General features: G+C 41.0%; 1 protein-coding gene across 1 annotated transcript in view; it reads left to right on the forward strand.

Moving 5' to 3' along the window:
* FGD3 (FYVE, RhoGEF and PH domain containing 3) overlaps positions 1–21,642 on the forward strand; it is a 91,654-nt gene that overhangs the window by 18,191 nt on the left and 51,821 nt on the right. Inside the window, exons 4-8 of the mRNA XM_077822203.1 lie at positions 2,304–2,393; positions 5,160–5,296; positions 8,398–8,554; positions 13,533–13,671; positions 14,476–14,534. Coding sequence (XP_077678329.1) covers positions 2,304–2,393; positions 5,160–5,296; positions 8,398–8,554; positions 13,533–13,671; positions 14,476–14,534 — 582 coding nt within the window. The remainder of the gene's footprint in view (positions 1–2,303; positions 2,394–5,159; positions 5,297–8,397; positions 8,555–13,532; positions 13,672–14,475; positions 14,535–21,642) is intronic.

Raw genomic sequence — 21,642 nt, forward strand, 5'->3', positions numbered from 1 at the left:
AGCTTTAGTGGCTGGCATGGTGGTCAAGTTAAAGCAGGTTGAACTTCATGCCTTTCACTTAGAAACTCCTTCATTTTCAGCAAAATTGGCAAGTAACTAACTTTCTCCCCATGAAGAGATCCATCCATTGCTAACAACTTGAACGACCAAAGAGATATCTTGGTATAAAGTAATATTTTTTTTATTTCCCTTTTGCAAGTTCAAAGGTTATGAAAGCAGTGGTGTCCCATCATTTACTATAAATAGTAGGCACAAAGATCAGTACTTATTCTGTGTAGAGTCAGGTAGGACACAATGCAATACGTTTAAAATGATACGTTATTTCAGTTTACTTTACATGCTATGATTTTAATATTGGGAGGGTTGCAATAAGAGCTTATTTCACAGGACAGCTATATCATAAATTATCCCATTGCCCACAGCAAGCTGCAATGCACAGTACATCGGAACTGAGGAATTGCATCAGAGTAAGATGAAAGAAATATCTTTACAGAACAATCAGGGAAATGGATTCCTATCCTCTGTCAGTTAGTGGTTGACTTAAGTTCTGAATCATGCATGTTTTATCCTAGCTAATGTAACTGTAGAGTTCTCATTTATCCATATAAATGTCTAATTTCTGAATTCTGCCAAGTTCTTGATCTCAATTCTGTTTTGCGACACTGAGGTCCACAGGATAAATTTAAGTGTTTTCCTTTTATTAATTTAAATTTGTTGGCTTTAAGTTTCACTGAATGTTCCCTGGTTTTGATTATAAACAGGAATTAATAGGAACACTCGATTTACCTTCTCTATGCAAAAAGTACCCCATCAAGTCCCCTGTTGTTTATCTCCTCTCTAAACAGTCCAGTCTTTTCAATATCTCCTCTAACGGAAATCTTTTCATGCTTTTAATTATTTTTGTTACATGTCTCTGGTCCCTTCTGTTTTTCATGTGTTTTGGGGATTGGATGATCAGAAGTGGATGAAGTATTTCCTGTAAGGCTATACCATCCATTTATATTAATGACATTCTAATATTTTCAGTATTATTTTCTCTCTCACTTGTAATCACCCCATTATTTTGCTTTTTTGATCACCACTGCACATTGAGCAGATGTTTTCATTGAGCTGCTGACAGTGAAATCCATGTTTTTCCCTTCAGTGGGTACAATTAACTTAGAATCCAGCACTCTGTGTAAGTAGTTCAGATTATTCCTTCAAAATATGTTAGATTCCCTTGAATTTCTCATCTCTGTGCCATTGCCCAATCATTGAGGTCTCTGGAGTTTCTCAGTCTTCTAGTCTTGACTAACCTAAATAATTTATATGTGCATATTTTGCCCTCTTTCTGCTCATCCATTTTTCCAGATTATTAAAGGTGTAATCATTTTAATACTAAATACTGATGCTAGTACAGAAACTTCTCAAGTTTCCCTATCTTTACACGGTAATCATCTGCTAATGTAAAAACCTGTATATTTTCTAATGGGACCACTAGAGAGAGAGGAGATATTGTTTCATCATAAGCACACAGTTTGCATTTAAAATCTTGGATACTACAAATTGTTGATGGATATTAAAGAATTTGTCAAGAGGATAAATGTATTTCAGTCAGCAACATGCTGACTCAATGAATTTTAAGAATTGAAAGGACTGAATTTATATACAGTCTAAGGCTAAACTAAGACTGAAGTGGGGACGTTATAATCAATGTCAAGTGATTGAATTATATAAAAACCAGGACTGGGGAGAAATAGTTTGGTAGAAGGAATAGCACTAAGAATAATGGGATGAAAATAAGACAAGGTGAATTTAGCCTGAATATCAGAGAAAACTTCCTAATAGCAAGTGCAAGAACCTCTAAAGGGAGGTAGTGGAAGCTGCATCCTTATGCATTTAAAACTACACCATGCATTAGAAATATACTGTAGTGTACTCTGATTTGTAGTCATAGCTCGTGAATTTAAAAATGGACATCAGGTAAAGTGGTGTCTAGCATGTTAGTCACCAGATTAGTGTGCTAATATTTGTAAAGGCCTGAAAACCGAATTTAAAGATTTTTCTGGTTTGGGGTATTCTATCATTTGTAGCAAAATAAAGAGAACGGAAGTGCTATCACAGCCAGCCATCACATGTTAATTAGGTTTTAGACAATAACTTTGAAAATGCACTAGCAGCAAACAGATCCTTTGATTAGAAATGCTGGGGCAGTTTCTCCCATGGGATGACTTAATACTAGTGAGTCTTGGGAAATAGAATGTTTGATGAAAATAGGGTTTATATTAATTCTTGGATAACTTCATTTGTAATATTTTTTTCAGTGTACAGAGCCGCAAAAGCTGTTCAACATTGCCAATGAACTGCTTCATACAGAAGAGGCTTATGTTAAAAGACTGCATCTACTGGACCAGGTAATTCTGCTTAGATCAAGTTGTGCTTCATTTTCAATACACAAAACAGATTTCTTCAGATAAATGTGGATGTTGTGATTACTTTGTACATAGTTTAAGACTTTTTCTGTGACATCAGATTATTAGTAAGGACAAGTAAAATTTAGGTAAACATTATAGGTAGGTTTGAGAGTTGGCTTGGTAATTTCCCCTTAAAATCATGGATGAGTCATAGAAAGTGTTACTAAAATGCAGTCATGATCTTGCCATTTCTTAATAGGTTACTCACTGCAAGACATTTCTTCCTCTCCATCCTCCAGCCCACAGTCCTATTTCTACTTCCTTTTTCTCTGGCTTCCAGTATTCCTACACTGGCTGGCATTTCCAGCTCAGGCTCCAGATGAACAGCTCTTATACCATTTACAACTCAGCCTACAGGTATTGCACATGCTTTGGTTCCCATTAGAGTTATTGTGCACAAAGTATGTTAAGTGCACATGGTAGAGAAGCTGGTTGCAAAAGCCAGAACTGGTTTTGCTGGTGGAAGGAGGAGTTCAGCTTACCAGAGACAAGACAGTAGAAGTTGGTTGAAGACAGTGGTGGTGGAGAAGGGCTCTAAACAGCTACCACCTATTTTTTTTTTAAATCCCTTGATCTGTGCTGAGTACCATTAAAACAGGCCGTAAGGAGCAGGAAAGAATTAACTCAACTACCAGCACTGCAGGGACCACAAAGAGGAAGCAGTTACTGAACAGATACTGAAAGGAAATCATGGGCACAGTAAAATGCTTTGTGATACGACAGGATCTGTGACAGCTTTGTGACCCCTGACAGGCTTTTGTCAGTAGGAGTTGGGCCTGCATCAGCTCAGCAGAATCAGGCCCTTTATGTCTCTGGATTCTTCACCTGGCCACACTCTTTAATTTACCTCCTTCATGTTGTGGGTAAAAGTAAAACTGGTGCAACGATACTGCAGTTTTTAACTTCAGTGGTGTGTTTAAAATGGTCAGCGGTTAGAATTGTTTAGAAAAGTTGACTCCTCTGTCTGTAGTACTGTGATGTTTTGGGGATCACCCAGATCAGGAAGATGTTCTGTCACCTCCAGCTCTGTCACCTTAGTGTGCTGCTATGGCTCAGATCCCTGATGCCAGTCGCCTGCCCAAGGTCTCATCCTGGCTTCCACCAGCCTAGTTACTCCTTGCAGGCTGATTTCAGGAGTCCTTCCAGTTCTGAGTCTCCCCGTCTTTCACAAGTTCTTAACTCTGACTTTTCTCTTCCTATCTGTCACCCCCAAAGGCGTGAAACCAGTTCCCCCCCCCTCCACACAGTTTGCACAACAGAGACCTGCATAGGATAAAAATAAACAAAAGGGTTGTTTAGTAGAAAAACCACAGACTCAAAGATGAAATAGTAAGGGAAGCCAACATACACAAGTGACACAGAAAATAAACATAAAGGCACCAATTCAGGTGTAAAACTTCTATATTAGATAAAGTCCCTTTTTGAATACAAATTACCTATTGCATTTGAACAGTTTTCCAGGCTATCCCCTAACTCTGGGGGGAATCCAGCATTTCACAGACAGCTTCCCACTTAGAAGCTGTCCCTCTGTTTCTGAACAGATTTCACTTTAGCCCCCTTCTATTTTAAAAGGGCTTGCAGGTTCAGTTTTGTGGGTCTCTCTTCCCCTCCCCCCCCCTTCAGTCACTATAGATATTCAAAGTGGGGGAAACTCCCTCCTTTCTTAGTTTTCAAAGCCTGGGGTTTTCTTTTCAGTTTCAAGTTGTTCCCATTTACTTTGATTTTTCCTCAATGTTTTTTTCCTGGGCTGAACGATTGCTTGGTGCGTGGAGTGAGTCCCATCTGATTGGGGAAGCAGCCCCTCCCTGCCTGGCTGCCCATCAACCCATTGTGAAGTGGAGGTGAAACTGCACCACAGATTATGAGCACAGTTTCCTATATACACAAATACATAAATTCCTAACCACAATCTGTATACATGTGTCGTAATGAGCAGCAATTTCTGAACACTACAAGCTTTCATAAAAGACCAGGCTTGATTTTTTTTTAATACCACACTAATACAGGATGCAGTCAATTGGTTCAACTGCTCATTTTGGGGATTTAAACCTCTTCTTCCACTGCGGAGGTCTGGACCATGATTGTCACCCAGGCAATTGTGCAATTTATGAATGTGGGAGAAAGAAGGAATAAAAATGGTGAATCACTTTGGTAAGTCAGGTGTGCTGGATTTCTTAACAATGAAATCTGTCCTCTTGCTATGAATGCAGCTAGGGAAGTCATTATTTGTATAAGCCCTTTACACTCTGCCCCTTGGACTAAAGATTTCTGTGGAAATTTGGGGTAGGTTGGGTTTGGATGAGCAGAGGTCTATTTCCAGGGGCTTTAGGAAAATCTGAGGAGTGCTTTTCACTTTCATTCATGTACAGAGTACTTTTGTCCTGGACCGAGTAAAGACAGGTAGGAAAAAAAATCTGCTTTTCTTCAACTAGTTTTCACATCAAAAAACAACTAAACTAGTTTTAAACCTAAATGGGTTTAGCCTCCCCATCTGAATGAGAATCAGTCTTGTTTAACAGATTACTCTGTATGACATACAATGTAGCTTCAAAGAAAAAAACAGAAAAATACACACTCCAAAATACAGAATGTGTGATCCTATACTAAAGCACATTAGTCATCTTTTAAATAATATGGTTCATAACATAATGCCAGGTTTTAGATTTATATTAAGTAACTGGTAATATCTTGTTTTTTCCCATGCAGGTTTTTTGCACTAAATTGTCAGAAGCAGGTGTTCCAACCGAAGTGATAACTGGCATCTTTTCAAATATTTCCTCCATCTATTGCTTCCATGGACAATTTCTCCTGCCTGAGCTCCAAACAAGAATTACACAAGAGTGGTGGGTAAACCAATGTATTACAAATAAACATTCAGTTTGCAGGTGTTCTAGCAGTCAGAAAGCCTAGTCTTACAACATAGGTTTTAATTACACAAGAACATACTATTTCCCGTATAATACAGAAGGTCATCATACGTTTTTTAATACATGCCAAGATACTAAGGCAAACCTAAATAAAAAAATATTGTCTCAGAGTGCTTTGTGGGTCCAAAACATTGCAAGAGCTGTCCTCCTTGACAGTATTTCCACCATTCCAGTGTTACAATGCCATAAGACAGCCAGATCACTTACTCTTTTTTATTACTTTGGCCCCACAAGTGGTTCTGTGAGGCAATCAGAAAGGCAGTGGCAAACATCAACATATATACTTATACAAGGATGCTAGAACGCTCCTATAATGGAATAGCTTTTTGTGTGCTATATCTAAGGCTTGATTTGATCAGTCCATTTCTTTAAGAACTAAGTTGTGATTATGTTAAGATTAACTGTAAATCTAACTTTTTAATAGAAATAGTTTCGCACAATGTATGAAGCATCTAGACAAGTTACGTAGATCTGCAAATCTGTTAGTCTATTGTCAAGTCTGTTCCAATAGTGTTTTACACCTTACATCAAATTCTATTTGACTCTGAAATCCAAATTCATTGTCTCCTGCAAGATAAACTGCTATAATCATAATTATATTAACATCCACATTGTACACACACAAGTACTTCTTTAAGCATAAGCAGATGTTTTTGTTGAATGTTTAATAATGTTTATGCTCCAGTTAGGCCCTGAAAATTGCACCAAGTTGTAAATACAGAAGCTCTGGAATGCAAGAAAGACAGGCTATTTGTAAGATAGACCTAGAAAATTAAATTTGAGATGACAAGTTGGCTGTAAAGACTTTTCTTCCTATAGAAAGCATAGTGTGTTCTGACACAGTGTTTTTATATTAAACTATAAAGTCAACCAAAAGTTAATCTGCTCATCTACTCTGAAATGATGGAGACAAGATCAGAGTTCACATCTTACTCTGCTGAGTCCACTCTTTTTCAAATTGTACATCAGTGACCAGAGGAAATAAGCAAAAAGTTTGCCACATTTGAACATTACTGGAAACTATGGGGACAGCCATTACTTAAGATGAGGAAGACTAGACACCAGAAGGGTGCTGGAAAGTCAAACGCATGCATGGGCTATTAAATGACTAGTGCAGTTTAACGTAGATTAAAATTAAAGTTATAAGCTTAGTGTTGGGGTGAAATAACAAGAAGGCATTGTCTCCTAATGGTCATGACCTGCAAGACAGCCACTGGGAGAAAGGTCCGGCTTTGAGAGTCAATAGAAACTTAGAGCTGGCATTTGCAAAAAGTCTAAGAGAGTTAGACACCCATCTCCATAGAAACTTGTGCACTGAACTTCCTTTGGGCTCCTTGGAAAATCCCAGCCTACGTCTATCAGTTCTAGAATTGCCACCTAGGATTTCTAATATTAGCACATAGCTATCTAAAGATGTCACTGTGCTTAAGCCTTACAATACCCGTATGAGGTTAGTGAGGGTTGTTATAGACAGGAAAACTAAAGCTCAGGAAAAGCGGCAAAGAGTCCTGTGGCACCTTATAGACTAACAGACGTATCGGAGCATAGGCTTTCGTGGGTGAATACCCACTTCGTCGGATGTATGTAGTGGAAATTTCCAGAGGCAGGTATAAATATGCAAGCAAGAATCAGGCTAGAGATAACGAGGTTAGTTCAATCAGGGAGGATGAGGCCCTCTTCTAGCAGTTGAGAGCACCAACTGCTGGAAGAGGGACTCATCCTCCCTGATTGAACTAACCTCGTTATCCCTAGCCTGATTCTTCCTTGCATATTTAAACCTGCCTCTGGAAATTTCCACTACATGCATCCGACGAAGTGGGTATTCACCCACGAAAGCTTACGCTCCAATACTTCTGTTAGTCTATAAGGTGCCACAGGACTTTTTGCCACTTTTACAGATCCAGACTAACACAGCTACCCCTCTGATACTTAAAGCTCAGGAAGTGTGACTTGTCCTGGTCACATAGGACTGAAACAGAACCCAAACCTGCCGGTTTCCAATCCAGCCTTATTCCAACATTGTGATGGTTGGGCCAGTTAACCATTATTGTAGTTATTCCTTCCCTTGTGTGTGAAGTCAGAAATAGGAATGCAAATGCGCAGATAAGGGATAACACCATCTCCTGGCTCCTGAATAAAATCTTTTCTAATAAACCCTATGTACATACTGAGGTCTTGTCTCTCCTAGGCCTCCATTCTTGTCTGATTTCTGGCCCTCTCATGCTGCTCCAATGGCATAACGGGGATAGAAAGTAGCTGAAAACTTCCCCAGCCCAGGAGGGATCCTGAGAAATGCTCTGTTCCTTTGTGACCCCAGTTGAAAAGACATGTCGTAGGATGAAGGGAGTGTGACCAGGCTGGCAGCTCTCTGTGCTCAAGCTATTCTGGGCTGCGGAGCAGCCCATAAATGAGTATGGAAAGCTTTTGGAAATTAGAGTAACCCTATGGCGGCTCTGACTCTTTCTGTGGGCTGGGCAGACCCCCAATCAAGCCTTAAATTTAGGAGATATGAAGGTCTAGATCCAACTTTGCTCCCAGCCCCCACTTCCTGGGCTCTGCCTCCTGAGGGGCCCAAAATATGGAGGGAGCATTTATTCAGGCTATTCTGTTTCCTATATTGTGAAAGTGAATTTGTGGGAAGTTCTTCATATATTACTGAGTTTCTGTGTCCTCCCTATATGCTAACATGTAACCCTCAGGTGGAGTGCCTAGATGTAACTACATGGCCTCTTTGCATCTTCAGTTCTTTTGCTATACGGAAAAAAAATAATTGTGAAAAATCACAGACTCTTTTCAGTAAATTACTTTTCTTATTGGACAAAAATCTAGATTATTCTCTTAATAAAATTTCACAGAGCTGAATTCAGCCTTAATGTAAGTCTGGGTGAGCCCCTAGTGATGTCAAAAAGGAATTGCCCCTTTCTACACCAGGGCTAAAATTGGGTCGAAGTAAGTGTGTGTGTGTGCGTGCAATAGTGTGGGTTTCAAGACATGTTTATCTGCCTTCTTTGCAATAGGAATGCAAACCCACGGCTGGGAGACATCCTTCAAAAACTGGCTCCCTTTCTGAAGATGTATGGAGAATATGTAAAGAACTTTGACAGAGCGATGGACATGGTGAACTCATGGATGCAGCGATCATCTCCATTTAAAGATGTCGTTCAAAATGTACAGGTATAAAGCCATTCCTTTCAGTACATCTCCAGCTTGATGGGATTTTAATTCTTCTTGCCTTTCCAGTTCTAGCACTCCACAATGGGTTGCAGGATAATGTTCGTAGAGTGCTGAAATATAAATATAGTAAAAATCCTTTCTTCTCCTTCTGCATGTGACAAATCTCACTACACAGGTGGAGTATTTCTCCAATGTGATTTGGGGACTCTCTGTAAGCTATGACAATAATGCCAAGTTACTCTGATTTTGGTTGGCTTTATTCCCTTTGTTTACAGAAATTTTAAAAACACTGAACTTGTCTCCTTTATTATTCTAAAAACTTAACACTGAGTTTGTCCCTAAGGCAAAAAAGGAATAGGATAGGGATACTGTAGCTATACACTTTGTATATTAATCTTTTTAAAATTCCTTTCCCTTCTTACTAATAAAACGTTAATTTTAAAGTGAAAAATTAAAAGCATAATACATATCTTGATTTTCTTAGCTTGTTTGCAGTGGGCACCTCATTCTCCTTGGACGATGAAAGTAGAGCATTCAGTTTCATTTTTATTTCTAGTCAGTTTAATTTTCTGATGCTTATGCTGCAACACAGAGCTCTTGTTTGGGCTAATGATTTTTCAGGAGAATGATTTACCTAAAACTTTCAATTGTAATGAAAAATAAACAATGAAAGCCTTTCTGCTCACATCAATATGCTTTGTAAAAATGTTTCCTGTTTCTTCCTTCCTTCTTTCTTTGCATGAGTCCAGAGCCAGCCAAGTTAGGAATGTAGTTAAGGCCCAGCAGGTGCAGGGAGAGCATCCACTGTTCTTTGCAAATAACAGTGACTAGCAGGGAAAGGGTTAATGCTTTCTCTCTGTGCACAGAGGAAAGACCACAGCGGCATGCCCGAAATGCAGGGATTGTCCTGGTGGTAGGGCTGGGCCAGCTGTCATGATTCTTTTTCCCTCCCTCTCCCCCAACCCCGCACTGCAAGAGAAGAAGTGTGCCAGGGCTGGTTACCCATGTGAGTCAGAAGCTCCTTCCTGGAGCTGGTAGAGGGGAGAATATTAATTGGGAAAGTTGTCCTTCTACCAGACTTGTACTACAAATGCCCTTTTCTACCTCAATCATCTGTCTAATCTTGGACTAAGCAAGGTTTTGATTATTCTGACTGGGGTCTGAAAAACTAAGTGCTCCTTTTGGTTGAAATTTGAGACCCTGGCACATGGGCCCCAAATGGAGCATTGCTTGTGTGATTTGTCTGAGAGCTCTGGAGTGTACTCTCTGCAGGGCTCCCTGCTTCTTTCTGCTTGTGCCAGCAGACTGTCTCGGCTCACTTCCACTTTGGTCCTCACGCTCCAAACCTTCCCAGCCCAGTTCTCCAGAACAACACACAACTGGTCTTTACATTTTGATCTAAAAATCTGTTGTCCCTTTAAAATAGAGCAGTGTTGTTATAATTCACTCTTGTCCAAGACACAGTCCCACTGACTTCAGTTTTTATCAGGCTCCTTGGTGAAGGTTGCTTTCTCAAGAATATGGGAGCCCCACTGTAACTCATTATATGTCTTACTTCCTGCAGCAAGGAGATGTATATTTCCCTAAAATTCTGCTATGTCTCCTCTGTCACATCACCAAACAGGCTAATCACACAAATGGTTCACATTAGCTGTCAGAGCCACAAAACATGCCTGCAGCTATCTGCGATCATGAGTGTCCTCTGCTGCCCCATGAAAAGAGTTCTTGACAAGTAAGTTTAACACAGGGGTTATACCTGGAGCTTCAGTTCTGAAGCCCAGTGGTGGTAATCTAAAATGGCAACACTGTTTACTATTTCACTGCTGATTATTTTAGCAGAGATGTGCAGCTTGGTGGCTAGATCTCCAACTGGTGTGTCAATAGGCCCTAATCTATTGCCTGAGGATTTACCCAGCATGTGTTCTGCAAATCTCTGGCCTCTCTGGTGCCCTCTTACCAGCTTTTCCTTTATTTTTGCCCCTATAGCTGTTGTGACACGCATTGTCATGGTCAATACAAAAGCCTGTAGCTCTCAAAAATGGAAAATGCAGCCCATGTAAAACAAATTGGATTTAATGTCAACATATGGGCTACTGAACTGATTGTATTTATTTTCATATTTAATTAATTTCAAACCGGACATTTTCATTTTAAATGAAGCTGCCATAGGATTTCCTGTCTCTGATGCCAGCACATCAAAGAACCCAGGAACCTTGCTACAGAGATTTAGCTCCCCCTTTCCATGGAGGTCATGGGGGAGCCTTCAATTACAGATAGAGAATGTCCAGTAGTTTAATGTGATTTCTGTTGGTTGGTCCTTTGACCTTTGCCCTTGCTTTGCAAAACACCACTTGAAATGTGTTGTAATCCTTCAGAAATGCACTGTCACTCATGTTTTATTGCTTAATTATAAAATTCCATGCAGGTTGTTAATAACACTCTAGGGATTGTTGAATGGCATAGTTTTTCAGGTTGAGGAATTAGCAATAATTAAATTGAGCTCATAAACACCTGACATTTTTTACTGCAAAAAGCCATAACTGATCACAAGCTATTGATTGTTTTCTTTAGGCAACCTTAAAGGGAAATACATCCCTATGTGTTACCATTATATCCAACTTCTGGGGCTCAATCCTGCTAGGTGTTGAGTGCCCCCAACGCTTATTACAGGCTCAAACCTTACATTCTTGACGAAAATGACACATTGATTTTTCTGAAGTCATAGGAGACTTGTACAATCTCCTGTCTTAACAGAAAGACTGTTTGCTTTGTGAGAACTCGCTTTTCATGCACATCTGGTACCCTCGCCAAGGTTTTTTGTATTTATAGGTTTCACACCATTCTGCAGCCCGGCTCTCGCTTGAACTTGTTTAACGCCAAAGTTTGAAATGCCTGTTGCTTTTTTTTAGATTAAATGGATTCTGAAGATGAGAGACATGGTGCTTTATTCTTAGTTGTAGCGGTAAAGCTGGGCAAAACACTTCCATGTAAAATCTCACCAATTTCTTCCCCACCCCATTCTTTGTCCAAATTTTGAATTTTTCAAATTTTCACATCAACACTAATTATTGATTTGTCTAAAAGTAATGGCCACTGACCCCGAATAGGGGTCATACAAATATATCGTAAGAAATGATCCCTGCCCTTAAGAGTTTACAATCTAATTAAAACAAGATACAAATCACTCGCTTGGTGCAACAAACACGTGGAAGAAATGGTGTGTGTGGGTATCACTGAGAAGGAAAAGTGACTGTATAAGAAGTGGTTGTATGGATTAATTATTTGCATATGCATTAAGAGAAAACAAAGCACCTGATTTTCACTGGGGTCTAAGTTGATTTCCTCTTATATACTGAGACATGTATATGCTCATTTTGGTGCACTAATGAGTCTACATGCAATGGAAGCAATTGGGTTTTTGTGACTGCAGATTCCATCAGCTGTGCTTGAGCTTACGGGAGTTAGCAAACCATGTGTGTGTACATGTACTGTCACACATACACTTGCATAAATAAAACAGTTATATAAAATACCCCCCTGTTTAGCCCTGATCATTTGGCAGGCAGTTCCCTGCGGGCGTCCTAGTAGAAGTGAATTTTAGTGAAGGATTAGAAGGATGACCGGGTATCAGCTTTGAGGGCTAGTTTGAAGATGCCGTTGGAGGCATGATAGAAGAAGGTGTGAAGATGCTTGTTGGGGAATTGGGCAAAAGGGCAACAGAGGATGTCATCCTTGTGGGGGGATGCATGATGCAGTAAGATACAAAAGCGAATAAGGGAGTAGTATAATTCTCCATTTTACTTTTCTCTTCCTGGAATCTTTAATTCTTTCCCTCCCAATTGTGGCATCTGAGAAATGTTATGCTGTAGATCTCTGAAAGATAATAAATTCACCTCAGCTACCATAAACAGCAGTAGTGTTCAGTACATGGTGACAGATTATTTTTAAAGTAAATTTACATCTTTGAATTACTGGAAAGATGGCTAATATTTTTCTGTCAGGTATTTGCCTCATTATCTCCCAGAATCAGGCAAGTCAGCATTATGTCTTCAGCTGTAATATTTATGAGAAATATTGGAAATACTTGACACAAACATCTTTTGACTGAGGAATAGAATACAGAAATTAACGTGGTGGTTGAGGGGATGCTAGTATTCAAACAGAAATATATGACTGGACCAAAACTTGGTCCAAAGGATTTATTTTATTAGATAGGCTGAAGTATTAATTCCATAGAGGAAGGATGTGTTTGTGGTTAAGACACTGAACTGGGATTGAGGAGTTGTGGGTTCAGTTCATGGCTCTTCCAGAGCCTTCCCATGTGCCCTGAAACAAATTACTTAATCTTTCTCTGCCTCACTTTCCCCACCTGTAAAACAGGCATATTACTTCCTTAGCATGAATATCGTGAATATAAATACTTGGAATAGTATAAGATAATTGGGGCCCGATGAGTGCCTTGATAGGTTAGCATTTAATAAAGTAATATGCATGCTCAGTCTTTGAACCAACCACTGATTGGTCAAGTGAAACAGGGATGCAGTGTCATGCTTTAGAAGCTTATACAAATTACTTATATTTTCAGTCTCTGTGCTGTTTGTACAATAAATACTAATAAGGGAGAAGTATTTTTGTGCCCCTGTGTTTATTGCATCAGTCATATGATTTCTGATTCCACTTGGTCTCCTAGGGCAAAGTTCTAACAAGGGACTCACACAAAGTCTTGCACACACCAACACGGGAGAAATGTTTAATAAAAAACAGGAGAATGACTGTAAATTTATAACAATTGGTAGAGAAGTAAGCGCCAACTGTCTACATTAAACACTTTTTAAAAACTGACTAGATTTTAGATTGACAGTGTCTCTCTATTTGTGTGGCTGCAAATGTGATTTTTTTTAATTGCAGTTTGAGCTGGGAAAAAAATCATACAAAGAAACAACATAATCCTTGCATAATTGTTTTGTCTGAGTTACAGAAACAGGATGTGTGTGGGAACCTGACGTTGCAGCATCACATGCTTGAGCCTGTGCAGAGAATTCCTCGCTATGAGCTTCTTCTAAAGGATTATCTAAAGAAACTTCCAGAAGAGTCTCCAGACAGGAAGGATGCTGAAAGTAAGTGTAGCTTCCATGATCTGCATCATGAATGTGAACCATGTTGTTGGGAAGAGTCATGTTCTTGTGTAATCTTGACTTCAAAGTTCAAATGTTGTAAACAGTAGATGAGATGATTGTAGATGCATAGAACTGAATTAACTGTTTGAACAGTGGCAGAGAAGCTATGCCAGATGGAAATCACAGTTCTAGAAGTTAGGACAACTTTACCAAATAAACAATGACAGAATACTGTAGTCTATACCAGAGACACAGGACATTCAGTTACCTTTATGATGGCTTGGTGGAGGAAAACAGAAATTGTCTGAAATGTGAGTATTTTCTAGGGAGTCGGGCCACATGACATCAAGACGGGGAGGGAAGAAGCATATTCCTTTATTGATTTACAACAGCTTGGAATTGTCTCAAGAAATGCCTAGAGTATGGTGTGAACCATGGCAACGCATGTAGGCGCTGATTCAGCAAAGCACTTCAGCACATGTGTAAAACGTCTTAATTGGGACTTAAATTACAGTTTTATGAAAGGGAAATGGTTCCTAAATTGTCAATTTTGCACCTTATGTGCTGTTTTGCTTCTTGTCTGGACTTGTAAATAGAACAGGATAAAATGAAGTATCATTTACATGCCTGCTAAGCATGCAAATGCGATTCTATGTGTCAAGGCTTACAAATGTTCCATTTACTTCAGGGAAATGCAGAATTCAGCAGGTCTTTTGCAGTGGAAACATACATATCAGGAAGATAAAAATCGTGCTATTAACTGATAGGCTTAAGAATGTATAACTGCTGCTACCTTTATTACAGAATCGCTGGAGCTTATTTCTACAGCAGCAAACCATTCAAATGCAGCCATCCGAAAGATGGTGAGTAGAAATTGTGTAATGGAATCATGATGTGACCCATTAACTGAGATCCTTGGTTCAGTCAATTATTCTCTTATTGCCACATCTTCCATTAAAGAAAGGCTTTAGTTCTGGGAAAATTTTTCAAATACGTTATATCAGACTTAAATAGAGATTGAGGAGCCTTATACCTGTGTTCCATAAATGCTCCTGCCATTGTTACCACACACTGAAGTTTTTGTGTGCCAAGATTTCAAATACCTCACACCAGTCTCAAAACAGAGGCGGCTGAGGAATGTGAGAGAGATGAGGAAGAAATATTTGCAAAAAAAGGTCTTTGTTTTGCACTGAAAATTTTTGAAACTAGAAATCTCCTTGACCAGTTCTGCTCAAAGTTTGCTTGCAGTTTTTCACATGTAATTTTTTGGGCATACAAAGACTCTTTATTTGTGCCTAGTCTTCATATGTGTAACAACTTCTAGTGTGCATGTTCAAAGTTGCAGACATCACTTTTGAAAATTTAGTCCTATGTATCTAAAGTTGGGCAGCCAGAATTAGAGATGACTGTAAAATCTACCTCTTAAAACATAGGGTCACATTTTCAGTGAGACCTCAAGCTGGCCTCCACAGACCTGTTTGTGCACTAACAATTCTGCACACAGTTAAAATAAGGGAGGGGGGTGGTTCGTGCTTGCAGATCGTGTCACTTGTGCGTGTGCACGGGGATGTATAAGAGGTCTAAAATACAAAATGCTACTGTTTGTGCCCATGGATTATTTGTGGATGCAGCACCATAGTTGTTTTCAAAATCAGGCCTGTAGTATTCTACGTAGCAGTAAGATGATCTCAAGAAAATACCCTTTATTCTATAAAAAGCATACTATCCTCTCTTTTAAAGGTTGTTTCTGCACAAAAATGTTTGGAAAAACACTCAAAATTACCGCCATACATTTTCACCCTACGTAATTTGTATTACATTTTTCATTTCAGATTGCCTTCTAATATGGTTTCTATTTCCCCCCATCTATATATCGGGCATTCTCTACGTTTTTCCCATGCTCTTATTACTTTGAGTAAAATAATTCTAGACAATGTGTTGAATAACACACTTGTACCTCACTCTGTGCAAACTAGAGGAATTGTAGCTTCCTCTTGTCAGCATGGCTGGCAGACACCTCATCAGATCCCCACTTCCTTCATCCCCGAGACATCATCTGACCACTTTTCCTCTTGCTGGTAACCAGCTGATGTCTGAATCCTTTCACATATAAAAGGATTTAGGAACCATCTATTTCTGTTTGAATTCTGTTCTCTCCTAGCTTTTCTCTCCTATAGCTTTTTGGTATAAATGTTTTCAACTTTGTGTCTTTAACTTCTCCACTGTGGGTAGCAATTATTTTACTAGGCTCTAGGGCCGCAAACACCAGGTACCTGTGCTTATAGTGGAGTGGCATATTTTATAGACCTTCATTACATCCCATATATGGAGCAACCACCCCATCACCACAGTGGTGGGTACTGTATAGAGATATAAAGGAATAATACAACTATCAGGGGATGTATAGAAATCAAGCTTTCCAAGCAACTATTCTCAACTCTGAGTTGTCTGCAAAGAGTTCTGGGGTGAAGGTCATTTACTTTATTCCACCTAACTACAGCTGGCGAGACCCTAAGGTCTTTACTCAGTTTTAACCCAGCAAATTCCCACTGTAGGTAGTGAGTTCCTCTACAGTTAACGGGATTTGCCCAAGCTAACACTTTGGAAAAACTGAATGAGGAGCTCAGCGTTTGGCCCAGTGGCTCATGAATTTGCTTTGTCCCCTAACACATAAACTTGTTATCTCCAGCATGCCCTCTTTTACTGCTCTGCAGGGATTGAGACACTAAGAAGTGCTTTTGGAATGCAAAGGGGGAAGATAGGGGTCATACAGGGCAGTGTAGCATATGGTGAAATACCCACTGCTAAAGGCTGTATCCTATAGGTGCACTGGAAGTAGCATGCAAGCCTGCTGCTAATGTATGGATCAGCAGACAAGATCAGACCTTAAACATAATACAACCAAAAGGAAGGCAAGAACCGTAGCAAAATGCTCTAATTCCTAGACCTGGATTAAAAAAATCCCACCAGTTTCCCTTCCATAGGTTCACAACTTTTGTAGCAATGGAAGAAATTATAACCGTTGCTTCAAAATTTTATTAAAATAATGTATCTTGCCTAGCGTACAGATGTCTCTTAGGATGTTGTACTGCCATCTACCACCAGAGTGTCTGAGCTCCTCCTACACAAAATGGATTGGTAATAGTGTGGATTTCAAGGGGTGTTGGGCTCGTCTCTCTTTTTGGAACATAAAAACTCTGCTTGGACTACGGCCTTTTGTTTGTTTGGTTGTCTTGTTTGTTTCAGGTCTTACTGGTTTTGTTTTTGCTTTGCTGTTAATAAATGTGATTTATTTTTGGATGCGGAGGCGGGGGGGGATATCTGCCATCTATGGCAGAGTGTCTTAATTGAATGAGAGAATACTGTATGCAAACTTTATTAAGCACTTCCAAAACCCGTTTCATATGCATGAGCAAATTCGGATGTTCAGTGCACAGGGAGCTTGTATGTGACCTTTTTTTTTAAACTCATCCATGAAAGACTTTGATGGAGCATATCTACCAGCTTGCAGTTTAAATTAACTGAAACTCCCCAAACATGATTGTTTAGCTGATTTTGCAGCTGCTTGGAGATTTAAGAATCCTTCCTGTTTCAATTTGTTAAAGCTATTGAAAAACTGGTAGTAGTAAATGCCGGTGGATGAACTACACAACTTTACAAGACTAGTCAATGAGCAGGGAAGCTAAGATGTTTACAGGGTTGAAAATAAAGCAGGCATGTGGTGGTGGTTGTGCTACAGAGTTGAAATTCACTCCTGTGCAAAGATCCTGACCAGTGTTTATGCAACAGTTAAGTTACCCTAAAACCATATTTTGAGAACTTACGTAGGACTTTAGTGCTGCATAGGCTTTGTGCTGGCCCTCATAAGGTAAGTTTTACCCTCAGGGGGCAGTTCTTCAGACTCTGCATAGGAATGCAGAGTTCCTCTATTGAGCTGCCATAAGTAGTATAAGGGCCCTACCATCAATCAAACCCTAACCCCGCCCCTTGACCCGCCCCTTGACCCCTTAGCCCCGCCCCAGCTCAAGGGGGCCCTACCATCAATCAAACTCTAACCCCGCCCCTTGACCCCACCCCCTTGACTAGAAGTCCTGCCCCCATCTGGGGTATTACTTCCAGGGTCAAGGCTGCCACGTGACCGGAAGCAAGGTATGTCATGTGACCCCTCTAACAACTCCTCCCACTGCCCTCTACCAATCAGGAGAGGTTTTGTCCCTGTAGGACTTCCCCTCAAGAGGAGATTTGACCAATCAGGGTGAGTTCCGGGGCGGGGTGTCCTCTACGGAAGTGGGTCTTGTGACCCCTCTAACGACTCCACCCCCAACCCTCTACCAATCAAGAGGGGTTTCGCCCCGTAGGACCTCCCCAAGAGGAGATTTGACCAATCAGGATGAGTTCCGGGGTGGGGTGACCCGACCGGAAATGATTCGCGTGTGACCCCTCTAACGACTCCTCCCACTGACCTCTACCAATCAGGCCACCCGGAGACCAGATTTGACCAAAATAGGGCACGTTCGGGGATGGGGTGAACCGCCCAGAAGAGGGGCGTGTGACCCCTCTGCCAATCAGAATGCAGCTCCATCACCCCATGAGTCCCAGCGTCGGGCGGAAGAGGCTGTCTTTTACCAAGAGCGCATGTTTTACAAATCGTGGAAACATGGACTCCTTCACCACCCCCGTGAGAACTTCGGACTTTGTTTTAGCCCCGAGGACCTTTGGACTTGTATGCAGAAAGCGCTACATCAGCGAGAGTTCCGAGGAGGACCCTTTGGCCCAGCCGTTGATGGACACACCGGAGTCTGACCCCGAAACCCAGCTGCTTGTGAGGCACCGCGATGAGCGTGATGGCCTCTTGTTGTCCACCCCCCGAGAGGTGGAAGGTGATCATGGCTTGGGGGCGTTACGGGCGGACAAGGTGAATGAAAAAGACGTGGCTCAGGTAAATGAATGTTTAAGAAGTGACGGTCTGGGGTGGGGGTGTGTAATGGGGGCGGTGGGGGGGGTTAGGAACCAGGGATTGTGTAAATCAAAAACCAAGCAGTGTAGTGCTTACGCTGTTTCTTTTTTTGAAAAAAATCTCTCGACAGCTCAATGATGCCTTTCTGGAGGCCTTTGAGAACTTACACATTGGTAGCCCTGTTGGAGTAAATGTATCATGCATCAGCTGTTTTTGCTCATGTCTGAGACACAGCTCTCAAGAGGAAAAGGACAAAATGGAAGAATGAACCAGCACAGACACCCTCATGTTAGGACTCATGGCGTCCATTTTTACAGGCGGTTGTAAAAGGTTGTGTTAAACCAGGCGATTAATAAAACTTATTTAAATGTGTTCATGTGAATGTTGTCCCCCACCCTCACTTGTGTTAGTAAAAGATGGTACCAGTAACAGTCATGTCTCCACAGGCGTCTCTGTTAAAGAAAATATATTACACCCCTGGGGAAGTTGGGAGCTTTGGCGGGGTGAACCCCCTTTTTCAAGTGGCCAAAAAGCATAGTAAAACTTTAAATAGAAGACAAGTAACAGCTTGGCTTTCAGACCAGGATGCTTATACTTTACACAAACCGGCTTGAATACGTTTTAAAAGAAACAAGACCATTGTTTCGGATGTGGATGCGCAAAGGCAGGCAGATTTGGTGGATATGCACTGGTTCTCCAAACACAACAGCAATTTTAAGTACATCTTAACAGTGGTAGACATTCTATCCAAACATGCCTGGGCCTTAGGCCTAAGGGACAAGATGAGTGGGGAGGTAACCAAGGCCTTTAAAGCTATTTTTAGTGAGGGGCGCGTGCCTCAAAAATTACAAACCGATCGGGGGAAAGAATTTTTAAACAAACCTTAAGCAGATTGTTAAAGCGGCACGGCGTTCACCATTTTGTTACTAATAATGAAGTCAAAGCAGGGATTGTGGAGTGATTTAACAGAACTTTAAAAACTAGGATGTGGAGATATTTTACAGCCAATAACACCTTTCGCTACATCGATGTGTTACCTGGCTTTATAAAGAGTTACAACCAGAGCTTTCACAGAACTATACATACCAGACCCGCTGATGTTAACCCTTTAAATTCTGTGAAGGTATGGAAAATGGTTTGTGGCGATGGTTTTAAAATAAAACCGGTTGTTGCCCCTTTTAGAAAAGGCGACCACGTGAGACTATCTAAAACCAAAGGAGCTTTTGAAAAAGGTTATGAACAGACATTTACCGATGAGATATTCATAGTGGATGAAGCCTTAACCAGGGGTCAGAGACCTGTATACCGATTAAAAGACTACGAGGGTGAGACAGTTACTGGATCTTTTTACCCTGAAGAATTACAAAAAGTAAACCCCAAACAAGACAGGATTTACAGGATTGAAAAAGTTCTAGCGGAGAAAGGAAAAGGGAGAAAAAAGCAACTACTGGTGAAATGGTTGGGGTGGCCTGATAAGTTTAACAGCTGGGTGAAAGATTCTCAACTCTGTGACATTTAGACACAAACAAACAAAAGTTATTCCTCCCCGCAAAGACGGAGAAGATGAGCGACGGCGGGTTTTACGTTACTTTGCCCAGCAACGCCAGCTCTGCAGTTTTTCCCCAAAACACCAGCTCGAACTTTAACAATATGGCTAATTAAGCCCTTGGATCTCCAGGGTGCCTGGGAGGTGGGGTTAGTGGAAATACAATACCCACACAGCTGGAACACTATCAACGAAGACATTCCTTTTGAAGTCACCTTTGGAGATATGGCATGGAGTTTCATCCTACAACGAGGTTATTACACGTCCATACCCAAATTACTGGATCATATGAACAGTATCATAGCTCGTCACCCCGGACCGCCTGAGATGATCATGAACTACGACCCTGTGGGTAGAAAAATTAGACTTAAGTCCGCCGCTTTTACTTATATGTTTTCTACCAGCAGGGAGCTAGCTAACATTCTGGGCTTGGGCCCCAAACACAGCATCCAAAAATTCCCTTTCTCGGCAGACATTACAGGGGGTTTTAATTCCTTGTATCTGTACACGGATATCATAGAACATCAGTTTGTGGGGGACTTTTCTGTTCCCCTGTTACGTTGTGTCCTCGTCCAAGGAAGGAACAACGAGTTTGTCACCATCACCTACGATAAACCTCATTACATCCCTATCAGTAAACACCACATCGACACCATTACCACTGAAATAAAGACAGATCAGAACAAAAGCGTCTCATTTCGCTTTGGCAAGGTGATCATCAAGCTACACCTGCGCCCCCCGGAGAGAACGAGTTTTCTAAAAAAGCAAAACAATATTATGGCAATCCTAAAAAATTACGGCAAGCCCAACGTCTACAGAAACTATTACAAAGCCCAGGCGGGATACGCCCTTCCTGGATATCATGGGGCCCCTGTGATGTATGGGGCAGGCGTGGGTGGAATATTCCGTAGCCTCTTTCGAAAAGCCGTACCGCTTTTGAGGAGGGGGCTAGAGATTATTAAACCCCACGTAAAAACCGCCGCTCAAAACATAGCTAAAGACGTGGTAGGTCACGTCTCCTGCGCTGTTCTGGAGAAGGTGGGGAACACAGCTTCACAGGAAGGATCGGGGCTGATGTACATTAAAAGGAGGAAGAAGAGAAAGAGAAATGCGTCATACCCGCGACGCACAGGTCCCCCGAAACCCTTTAAAAGAAGGGCTTTGATCCGCAGGGTCGGCCATAAGCGAAAGTCCAAGAGGAAGCCTGGGCGAAAGAGGAAACACTCTCCGGCTGATACGAGAGATATCTTTTAATCAACATGGCTTTCGTTCACTGCGGGTCTGAAGAATGCACCAAATCCGAACTAGACTTGTTCCAAATAGCCCCTACGCAGACCAGCATTGAGAAAAGCATCTACATCGAGGTGCCACCTCTGTCGGCCATTACGGAGTCTGCCCCCATTGACTTTTTTATAGCAGGGAATGGCGTAGATTATATGGATTTAAACAACATACTGCTGTACCTGTG

Source organism: Eretmochelys imbricata, chromosome 7, assembly GCF_965152235.1.
Source record: "Eretmochelys imbricata isolate rEreImb1 chromosome 7, rEreImb1.hap1, whole genome shotgun sequence".
NCBI classification, from domain to species: Eukaryota; Metazoa; Chordata; order Testudines; family Cheloniidae; genus Eretmochelys; species Eretmochelys imbricata.